This window comes from Amia ocellicauda, chromosome 7, assembly GCF_036373705.1.
Source record: "Amia ocellicauda isolate fAmiCal2 chromosome 7, fAmiCal2.hap1, whole genome shotgun sequence".
Lineage (NCBI taxonomy): Eukaryota > Metazoa > Chordata > Actinopteri > Amiiformes > Amiidae > Amia > Amia ocellicauda.
In genome coordinates this window covers 2,962,728-2,973,776 of record NC_089856.1, presented here as the reverse complement: position 1 = coordinate 2,973,776, position 11,049 = coordinate 2,962,728, and the positions used below count along the sequence as shown (strand labels likewise).

Below are 11,049 nucleotides of genomic sequence, written 5' to 3'. Positions count from 1 at the left end.
TCTGGGAGATATGCTGTAGCGGCGGGTGAGATTCCTCTGTATAATATCATTAACGTGTGTTATATATTAAATATGTGTGTGTGTTATCTTATTTTTTAATTGTTTTATTATGCTATTTGCAAAAACTCGTTATTTCATAATTATGCAAAAAATAATATATAAGCAAATAGATGACGACCCACTAAATAACGCAAAATGTGTGCACAACAGTCCCTTACTTACATTGCAAACATATCGTCATATTCGTAGCGTCCAGAAAACACGTTTCCCGTTAAACATATGAAGTGAGCCCGCACTGACATATGCATATTGCGTCGGCGTACGATATAACCCGTCCCCTTTAACGCAGGTGTGCGCAGTGCGGGGAGGCTCGTCGTTACCTGTGAATATTTCACCTGGAGGCTGATGACGTGGGAGGCAGCACAGCACAGCGCTCCGGAAATAGGAAACCAGGGATCCGCGGTCGCCACTTCTCACTTTTTATTTTTTGGTTAAACACTTAGTATACATATACATTTGTTGTGGTTGTAAGGGAGACACGTTCACAACGACGCGGTGCTGTTTGCTGCTGGAGCAGGATGTCCGCTTCGGCCGTGTTTGTGTTGGATCTCAAGGGGAAGGTGAGGGTCGTTCTGGGTTGCCTGAAGTTTGGGGAAAAGTCGAAAGACTGTAACGAAACCAAAGCAGAAGTGAAAAGCGCTGTCAGAGCGCCGCGGGTCCGAGCTCGTCATTGTTGCGTCGCTTGGCTGAGGTTTGATTGACAGCGCAGAGTTACAATTGTTTCTAATAATGGACGCACTGTGACGCGTCAGCCCGACGTGGCAGGTCCGCACGACGGCGACAGACGGCACTTCCTGAACTTAAAACCTGAGCGAGGTGTCAAAACGGTCTACTTAGTGACGTAATCCCTTTATCGCTAGTGTTATTAAAGTTTTGTGTCTGACTCTAGTAGTTCAAAACGAATGCAATCCCCGATGCACGTTGTTAAAAAGGCGTTGTTTTGTTCTTATCAAGTCGGTAGACACGTACTGTGCATCATATGTGCAGAGACACGAAGGGATCCGACCGGGCAGTGGGGATGCAATGCTCTCGAAGTTACGTGTCTGTAGATGTGGAACGAATAATCCCGAATTTCAGATTTGTATTCCTTTCTTGTTGGACATTGTACTTCGTAAAACTCCCAATTCTGAGGGCTTAACAATGTGAAATGTACAATTCAGTCCCTTCACTCAGAGTTGCGTATGCATTGATGTAGTCCAGTGCAAATCCGCATTTTCACACCCAGCTGAAGGCGCAGTTCATGAGCTCAGCCCTCCTAGAGCAGATGTGAACAGTTCAGTTAATGAAGGGGCTTCATCCCAAACACTCAGTTAGTTAATTGAGGTTAATTAATTGGTCAAATTTGACAAATCTTTGATGCCTGACATGTTTAATGACTATTAGAAGTGCATGCAAAGAAAATAATGATATCTATATATACAGTATACATGTCCAATTTGGGAAATAGCTACCCAGGAAGAGAAGGGCATTGTTAATAAAGGATCTGTCTTTGGGATTGGGGGTGGGGGGGTTAGTGGATGTGCCAGACACTTGTGCAATTGCCCCCCCACCCGAATGAGCCGTGGCTCTTCTCCCTGGCAGGTGCTGATATGTCGAAACTACAAGGGGGACGTGAACATGGCCGAGATCGACCACTTCCTGCCGCTGCTGGTACAGAAGGAGGAAGAGGGGCTGCTGAGTCCGCTCCTGTCCCGCGGGAACGTCCACTTCCTGTGGATCAAGCACAGCAACCTGTACCGTATCCTTCCAGTTAATGGGCACGGGGGGCAGCAGCCTGCGGATTGTCCTGTGGAAATGTGTGGCAGGGGGGTTGATGCAGTACTGGTTAAAGGGCAGACTGTCCACCCCAGTGGGAGGCTGCGGCACCAACAAGATTGTCCTGGGTGGAAGGTATTTGCCGGGAACTGGAATTGCTCCCAATGTTCACCAGGTCCTGCACCAATTGATGAAGCATGAGAGAGAGGGAGAGCGAAAAAAAAAAAAAAAAAAAAAGCAAATTCCCAGTCAAATCTACCTGAATATTATTTTACCTCTGTGTCTCTCTATTCAAATGTATTCAAAACATGACCCACAGAATATCAGAGCACCTGCTGTTGCTTTGGAGATCTTACGGTCCTACAATTCCTCACACGACACTTTCTGACCTGCATTGTATGTTTCTGTTTCTCTTACACTGCCTGGGGGGGGGGACAGCACCATTATGGCCTAGGTCGTAAGCCATAGACCCCCAGAGATGTTTTTTCTTCTGTCATCTTCTAGAAGGTTTTGTGTTCCTCTCCTCCCTGGATGGATGGATGGATGGATTGGATTGACACCGGAACCTTGAAGGATGCCAAGTGTTATAAGATGGCAGTCTGATTTCCCTTGAAGTGGACTGTCCTGTCGGGGCAGGGAGGGCAGAGGGAAAGGGCTGACACTACTGGGGCAGGGAGGGCAGGGGGTAGATCTGATATGCCTTAACGTTACTTCAACCCAGTGGTGGCAACTACCAATAAGAACTGCAACGCCTCCTTGGTGTACACCTTCCTGTACAAGGTGGTGGAGGTAAGTCATGGGGTGCTGGGCAGTCAGAGAGATTTCACAAGACACTTTTACTTTCCCTGTCTGTCCACATTATGTATGATTCTTTTAGTGCTTCCCTAAAGTCCTATAACACCCCGTGTCCCGTGCTGCCCTGGGGTCTATCCCGCCCGTGTCCCGTGCTGCTGTATGACCTGTCTGCGTGCCCGTGTGTCAGGTGTTCACAGAGTACTTCAAGGAGCTGGAGGAGGAGAGCATCCAGGACAACTTCGTAGTGGTGTATGAGCTGCTGGACGAGCTGATGGACTTCGGCTTCCCCCAGACCACCGACAGCAAGATCCTGCAGGAGTGAGTGTCAACTGCCCCCGCCCAGGAGAGTCGCTCTCGAGCTCTCCATTGTCCTCTGTGTTTGTCGTCTGGTGTCTCACCCTCACCCTTGCCCTCCTCTCTTCTCTGTAGGTACATCACCCAGGAGGGCACCAAGTTGCAGGTGACCAAGACACGGGTGCCCACCACTGTGACCAACGCAGTGTCCTGGAGGTCGGAGGGCATCCGGTATAAGAAGAACGAGGTGTTTATCGACGTCATCGAGTCCGTCAATGTGCTGGTAGGTCGTCCAGAGAGCCAGAGGGCAGGGATCGTCGCTGGCCAGGAACCAGGTGACTTCCCACAATCCTGTGCGGTCTCTGTTCTGCTGGGTCTGACCGCTATCTGTGTGTGTCTCTCCAGGTGAACGCCAATGGGAACGTGATGAGCAGTGACATCGTGGGCAGCATCAAGCTTAAGACTATGCTCTCCGGGATGCCAGAGCTGCGGCTGGGGCTGAACGACAGGGTGCTTTTCTCCCTCACAGGCCGTACGTCCCTCTGCCTCTCTCTCTGTCTGTCTGTCCCTCTGCCTCTCTCTCTGTCTGTCCCTCTGATTCTGTCTGTCCCTCTCCCTCTGCCACGCTGTCCGTCTGTCCCTCTGCCTCTCGTCTGTCCCTCTGCCTCTGCCTGCCCTTCTGCCTCGCTGTCCATCTTTCCCTCTGCCACGCTGTCCGTCTGTCCCTCTGCCTCTCTCTTTTTGTCCCTCTCCGTCTGTCCCTCTGCCTCGCTGTCCATCTGTCTTGTCAGTCAGCCAGTGTATCAGTCAGTCAGTCTGTTGTCGTCATAACAAACATGTTATAACTGTTTTTGTGAAAGAAAACACTTCTCACCTCTCTCTGTCTCTGCTCAGGGGACAAGGGGAAGTCAGTGGTGATGGAGGACGTGAAGTTCCACCAGTGTGTCCGTCTGTCCCGCTTCGAGAACGACCGCACCATCTCCTTCATCCCTCCGGACGGCGAATCGGAGCTCATGTCCTACCGCATCAACACGCACGTAAAGTGTCTTCCTGTCGTGTCTCCACATCTCTGCGCACTTTCAGAGCACCCTTGGGATCTGCTCCCTAGATAGGAAGGAATTAGAGACAGTGGTGCCAATTAACAACAACAACAGGCTTTTCTTCCTCTATAGACTTAAGCTATAAATAATGGGCTTTAATAGGGAGATTGGCTCGTGATATATGGATTAAAATATTCCCTGGCCAAGAGAGTGGTCACTATCAGGCCCTGTTGGTAGTTTTGTAGGTGTTTTTTGCTGCCGTAAAGAAATAGTCTGTTGTTTTCCTTCTCAGGTGAAGCCTTTGATCTGGATTGAGTCGGTCATTGAGAGGTTTTCGCACAGCCGGGTGGAGATTATGGTGAAGGTAACGCAGGAACCCTTTATACTCAATTAAACAAATGTCTTTAATAATATAATCATGTCCAATGTTCCTGGAGAGACCCAATTGGGTCTTCCGGATCTCATCCATCACTAAATACATTAGTACATTTTGAGTATTTTTTTGTCTTTTGTCCCCTGCAGGCGAAAGGCCAGTTTAAGAAACAGTCGGTCGCCAACAACGTGGAAATCAAGGTGCCGGTGCCCAGCGATGCCGACTCGCCGAAGTTCAAAACCAGCACGGGTCACGCCAAGTATGTGCCGGAGAAGAACCAGGTGGTGTGGACCATCAAGTCCTTTCCGGTGAGTGAATTGCTTGGTAGGCTTCTAGTCTGGCTCTGGACTCATAACTGGAAGGTTGTGGATTCAAATCCTGGGTGGGGCAGTGCTGTTGTGCCCTTGAGCAAGATACTTCACTTCGATTGCTCCACTAAAATACCCAGCTGTATAAATGGGTACAAATGTAAGTCGCCCTGGATAAGGACAAATAATGTAATGTAATGTAGTCTTTAGTCTGACATAGCGCTTTTCCACCGACATGGTGCCCGTGCTGGTTCGGAGCTGGTGCCTAATCTGGAATCGTTCCACCTCAAAAAAACTGGTTCCCACCTGGCACGGAGCCGCTTTTTCTGGCACCAAAAACTTGCTGGTCTGGAACCAAGGAACCTGTGACATCAGGGGGCAGGGTAAAGTCGTCTCCACAGAAAGTTATTTGCTGGAGTTCAGCTGCCATTTTTTAAATGCCAGCAGAGACGCGAGCAGTGAGGAGAGTTTTGATTAAAAATTAGCTAAATCAGCAGTAAACAGCGGTCTGTCAGAGAGAGACACTACAGTAACAATATGGTCTCACCAGGTCAACTAATTAGTTAGGAGTTGGCAAATGGCAGCAATGAGAGACGAGCGCAGCTTCCATGAAAGGAAAGACGTATTACAGCGATATTATGATGATGGAGAGAGAATGCGGCGATTATAGATTGGATAGAAATATTGTTTGTTAATGAACTGGTCATTAACTGGTCCTTACGGGCAGTTTCTGCCGCCACTGGCAGAAATGCGGTGTTACGCCAAATTCAGTGCCCCTGCGAATCATGGTCCCTGGTTGGTTTGCACATGATTAATAATTTATTAATAAATTCATTTTCTTAGCACAGGGCGAATTACATAAAACGTACATATTTTACAGTAAGAAAAGATCGAATAAAACTAAAAATACGACACAAAATGAATGAAAGTGTATCCACTCATACAAAGTATATTCATAATGAACTGTGTGCGCGGTGAGGAATGCATGTTAACTGTAACTGCTATTGTATTAAATACATATTGTATTAAATACAGTAAAAGTGTCGGAAATAGCAAATCGGTGTAAATCCAAGCTTAAACCCCAGTGTATCCAATTACAATTTCCTAAGAACAAGGGAAGGACAAATAGTGTTTAATATGAACGTGAAATTAATCTAGCATTTTAAATTCCATGTAGCATCTTAACATCCTCGTAATGAAGGAATGAGGGGGAAAACACATTATTTTGTGTCAGCTTATGAACAAATAAAAGGCTGAGTTATCTTTACATATTCGTATAGTTGTATTTTCATTTCTGCTTGTCTACATGTGATCTTGCGTTTTATTTTGTTTTTTACAGTGTATCTGTGCTGTGTGTAGACGCTGAATGAGTTTAATTTTTAATGGTTAAATATGGTTTCAAAGACGCAGTCCGCTTCGGTGCTGATTATTATTGCTGAGTGTTTCTCCACTTCCACATCCAGTGGCATCCCAAACCTGTGGAAAAGCAGGCCGGTTCGCTGGATCCCAGGCCGTGCACCAGCTCCGGCACCATGTCGGTGGAAAAGCGCTCACAGTGTCCTGTCTGTGCCTGACCGTGTTTCTCCCGTGTCTCTGCCGTGCCCCAAAGGGTGGGAAGGAATTCCTGATGCGCGCCCACTTCTGCCTGCCCAGCGTGGAGAACACCGAGATCGAGGGGAAGCCTCCCATCACGGTCAACTTCGAGATCCCCTACTTCACAGTGTCCGGCATCCAGGTACCACGGCTTTCCGTGTCCTAACTGAGACGCCACTCACTTCTTGGTTTGGTGATGCACGGTGTTTTGATTTTCCTGTCTTCGGTGGCTTAACCTGTCTGTGTCTCGTAGGTGCGGTACATGAAGATTATCGAGAAGAGTGGCTACCAGGCCCTGCCTTGGGTCCGATACATCACTCAGAGTGGAGGTACGGCATGCTTTTGGACTCCCAGGACCTCCAGTTTGGACACGGACACGTTCACTGGAGCCTTTAGAGCTTCACTGAGGGCTTTCCTGGACTAAATAGGCCGGGGCTAGTATTTATAACCCACTTCTCCATTCCTATCTTTCCCAGATTACCAGCTGCGGACTAACTCTTAGGATCACCGCCCCCCCACAGACGTACCCTGGACTGGCTGCTATCGGGCCATTGAGACTGAGGTCCTCCCTGAGCAAAGATCAAGTGCCTTCAGTTTCATCAGACTGGCGAAACAGGGCCTTTGTATTTATAGAGACGGCAAAGCAATGGATTTTGGCTTTATTGTTGTTGTTTTTGTTGTTGTTGAAAGTTTTTATCTCATTAGGTTTTAAATTGACATATTTAGCTAGATGATTATATATACCCTCCCCACCCAGATTGTAAAGGGTGTTTGTTTGTGGGAGTGGGGGCAAAGGGGTGTTGCAGTTGATTCTTTACTATTGAAAATGTTGTTTTAAATCAGTAGATCTTGGCAACATTTGCAAACAAACGGTGGTTGTATTTTTACAAAAAGGTAAACTTTTTTGCACTAAATTTATATATAAATTATATGAAATCACACAATTGTTTGTCTTTTTGTTGTTGTTGTTGTTGTTGTTGTTGTAATTGTTTTTTACAGACCAGTACAGTAGGGTCCTTTTTTTATGTTATGTTGGGAACATGGTCATGGGTTGTAAGTGGATTTAATAATCAATCAATCAATCAATCAATTTTTATTTGTATAGCGCCCTTCGCAGGGTGGCCACAGAGCACTTTACAGACTGGAAAACATACAACAAACGTATAGCAAAATAAAAAACAAAGTAAAATAAATGTAGACCTGTAAACATTTTACATGATCTAGAATAAAGTGAGTGAACATTTAAGTAAATAAACCATTTAGGCACGGAGGACAGAAAAACAAAAAGCTCCTATGGACGGCAAGTAGGAGAAAATGGATCTCTGGGGGTCCACGGCTTAGGGCCCAGGCCTAATGGCTGCCTCCCCTCCAGGCAGTATAGTTATTACAGCAGCAAGGAGATCAGAAAGTTCTTGATCGGTGCTGCTGGCTGTGCTCTTCCCTCTGGAGGAGGCCTCTCGCTGGCCATCGGGGGTGGGGGGGGTTGGACCATCAACAGGCTTTGGGTGGCGATGGCTCGTCAGACCTTGGGTGTGGATGCCCCGTTGTCCCTCCGTGGTGGGGTGCCCCGGAGGAGGGTTGTGCTTCGTCAGGCTTCCATGGTGGGGGACGAGTTGCCTCGTTGGACCCTCAGAGGAGGCTGTTGCTGGAAGACAAGAAGGCAGTCGTGCTCAGATACTGGTCATGCAGTGCAGGACATTTCCAAAGACAGTTGTGCAATTGCATGTCCATGGCACACCGGCGGCGCTATGGGCTAGAAAATACTGTTTATTAGGTTTAGTATTTTTACATTTCTTAAAATAGAACAATTTCAATTTTAATACTTGTGATTAAAATCATTTAGAATATCAATTCTTAAAATCACTTAAAATTTTTAAAATCTTGTGATTTTTTTAACAAAACTAAAACAATTAACTTTAAAATAAACGTGCTCAAATCAAATAAACAAAACGTGATAAAAGCAAAAACTGCACACCAACAAAAGAGTCAAATACATTGAAAATAACAGAAAATGCATTAGACAAAATAAAGAAACAATTAAAAGGAAAAAATAAAAAACAAACAAAAAAAGTCTAATGCATTTTAAATTAAACCCAAAAACGGTCAATGTATTTGACAACAAAATATAACAAAACTATACCTAAAAAACCCTAAACAATGTGATTTAAAAACAACTAAATCTTTAAAAACAATTAAGATTCATTATTTAAAATCTTCTTTTAAAAACAATCATTCATAAAATCTTTAAAAGATCTTGGACTCGGGCTCCAGCAGGGGGAACTAACCGTCCCCGGAGGTGGGTCCCATCACGGGATCCTGAGCTCCCCCAGATCTTGTATGCGCCAGTTCTTAAAGGCTTCCTCCTTGCCCCTCTGATGGACCTCCAGATTGACGTAGTCTTTCACAAACACCATGCCCCTCCGCGCGATGACGATCGGGTCCAGCTCCTGCTTATTGAACAAACAGATGTTCCGTCCCTCCCACAGTGCCTGCTTCACTGCGCAGACGACACGCCACCAGCACCTCAAGGTAGATGTAGAAATTCCCTTGGCTGGACCGTATAGGATCTGCTGGGCGGTCGCCCGCGCAGGAACGGCGAACCTGTGGAGGAACGGAGAAAACAGGAGCCAGACCCTGTGGGCGGAGGGGCACTCACTAAAGATGTGAGCCTCCGTCTCCTTCCCCAAGCAACCCTTATAGGGGCAGGTGTCATAAGGAGCTATGCCCCTTCTGTGCATAAACACTCGGGTGGGGAGACACCGACTCACAGCCATCCAGGAGACATCTTTCTGCGTGTTCGTGAGGCAAACGTGCGTAGCGTTAGCCCAGATAAACCGGCAGGTTTCGGGAGGGAAATCTTCTATCCGGCTGGTCTCCTGGGCAGATCTCATCTGACTACAGATGGTCTTATAATCCCAGGAGGCCAGCACGACTTTATGGAGGCCTACTTCGAGCGCAAAGGCTCGGAGCGCCCTGTAGAACGGCGGGGGATCCCACGAGTGCGGCCTGGTGTTGTCCATGGCGCAGAGGCCGAATGGTCTCAGGCTGCTGGCAAAATAAAAGCGGTTCATGAAACTCACTTTCTTGCCAGCAGCCTGGATGTTCTTGACCACATAGGCCAGCCCCTGCGCCTTTATCAGCCGCACAACGTCCGGGACCCCCCTGCCTCCATCCAGGGTACCCTTCACCATCTGCACTCTTTTCAGCCTCTCCATTTTGCTCCCCCAGACAAACCGAAATATAATTCGGGTCACTAGTTTTGCGATACCCTTGTCTGGGGGGAAGATCATTCCTACGTAGAGGAGTATCGGGAAGAGGATGGCCTTTACGACCAGCACCTTACCAGCCATCGTCAAGGTCCTTGTGCTCCAGCCGTGGATCTTCCTTTGGACCTTTGCTATGGCCTCCTCCCAGCTCCGGGTGCCCGTGTTGGTCCCGTCGATCGTGATCCCCAGAACCTTGATAAACGGCTTCACAGGGAACACGGTCGGCGGGCCCCGGCCGACAGGCCATGCCCTGGAGAGGTAGACCTCGCTCTTGGCCTTATTCACAGCGGCCCCCGTCGCCCTGCAGAAGCCGTCCAGCAGTTCCTCGACCCTGGCCACGGACGGAGCGTCCGTGCAGACCACGGCCACGTCGTCCATATAGGCCAGGGCCTTCAGTTGCTCTCCGCCGGAACCCGGGAGATGGAAACCTGTCACCCGGACGTCCCGGCGGATCGCCTGCATGAACGGCTCCAAGCAGAGGACGTACAGCAGGGCCGACAGGGGACAACCCTGCCGGACCCCCGACCTGACCGGAAATGGTTCGGTCAGGTGGCGGTTCACAAGGACCCTGCTGCTTAGGCCGCTGTAGATGATCTTGACCCACTTCCTCAGGCCAAGAGCGAGACCCATCCTCTCCATAACAAGCTGCAGGTATTCGTGGCCCACTCTGTCGAAGGCTTTCTCCTGGTCCAAGCTGATTAGGACCAGGGGAAGCCTTCTCTCGTTCGAGTAGGCCACGACATCCCTGAGCAGCATGGCGTTGTCGGCCGCCGATCTCCCCCGGGCACCACAGACCTGGTCGGGACCCACGACTTGAGGGAGTGGCCGCTGCAGCCGGAGCGTCAGTGCTTTGGCCAGTATCTTGTAGTCGGTGCACAGGAGGCTGACTGGCCGCCAGTTCCTCAGATCTTTCGTGTCTCCCTTCTTGTGAAGAAGGGAGAGGATACTCTTCTTCATCGAAGGGGCCAATCTGCCCTCTCTGTACATCGACCCCAGGACCTGGCCCAGATCTTCCTTAAGCACCTCCCAAAAGATCTTATAGAACTCAGCAGGGATCCCGTCGGGACCCGGTGTCCTTCCAGAGTTAAGACTCTTTATCACCTGGGAGAGTTCAGTGGTGGTGATCTCTGGATCCTCCTCCTCCTCCTCGTCCCCCTCATTGCGGGACTCCAACAGGGACAGAAAGTGATGGATCAGATTTTGATCCACCACCTTCTGGTCGTACAACTCCCTGTAGAAATCCCGCACCACTGTCTCAACAGCCTCTCTGCCCTCCACCTCTTGCCCCGAGGAGTCGATCATGGAGGACATTGCAGGCCGCCTCTCCTTCGTTTTCTTGAAGAAGAAGCGGCTGCATTTCTTATGGGCTAGAAAAACAGAGACTAAACAGATGAGTCTTCAGCCGTGATTTAAAGGCTAAGACAGAGGGGGCATCTCTTACATTGGCTGGAAGATCGTTCCACAGCTTCGGGGCCTATAACTGAATGCTCTACCACCTGCAGTTTTCTTGTGTATTTTAGGGAGCGGTAAGTAACCGGCTTCCTGTGATCTCAATGGCCGACCTG

General features: G+C 48.6%; 1 protein-coding gene across 2 annotated transcripts; it reads left to right on the top strand.

The window, feature by feature from the left end:
• Positions 1–424: 424 nt before the first annotated feature.
• Positions 425–7,157, top strand: ap1m2 (adaptor related protein complex 1 subunit mu 2). Of its 2 annotated transcripts, XM_066707916.1 has the most exons (12): positions 428–620; positions 1,642–1,798; positions 2,537–2,604; positions 2,798–2,928; positions 3,040–3,187; positions 3,310–3,436; positions 3,799–3,941; positions 4,237–4,308; positions 4,467–4,625; positions 6,235–6,360; positions 6,472–6,547; positions 6,695–7,157. In XM_066707916.1, exons 1-12 carry the CDS (start codon positions 579–581, stop codon positions 6,718–6,720), a joined length of 1,275 nt encoding a protein of 424 aa, XP_066564013.1. In that variant the 5' UTR covers positions 428–578; the 3' UTR covers positions 6,721–7,157. The 2 variants fall into 2 exon arrangements, with proteins under 2 accessions (XP_066564014.1, XP_066564013.1); XM_066707917.1 differs by lacking the exons at positions 6,235–6,360; positions 6,472–6,547; positions 6,695–7,157 and adding an exon at positions 6,089–6,228 and having other exon boundaries at positions 425–620.
• Positions 7,158–11,049: the final 3,892 nt, after the last annotated feature.

What these genes read in the sequence shown, in the direction of transcription:
- ap1m2 (XM_066707916.1), top strand. Translation starts at nt 579, where the DNA reads ATGTCCGCTTCGGCCGTGTTTGTGTTGGATCTCAAGGGGAAG. An exon ending in GGGTGGAGATTATGGTGAAG is followed by an intron (nt 4,309 to 4,466) that starts GTAACGCAGGAA and finishes TGTCCCCTGCAG; the next exon opens with GCGAAAGGCCAGTTTAAGAA. An exon ending in ATACATCACTCAGAGTGGAG is followed by an intron (nt 6,548 to 6,694) that starts GTACGGCATGCT and finishes TATCTTTCCCAG; the next exon opens with ATTACCAGCTGCGGACTAAC.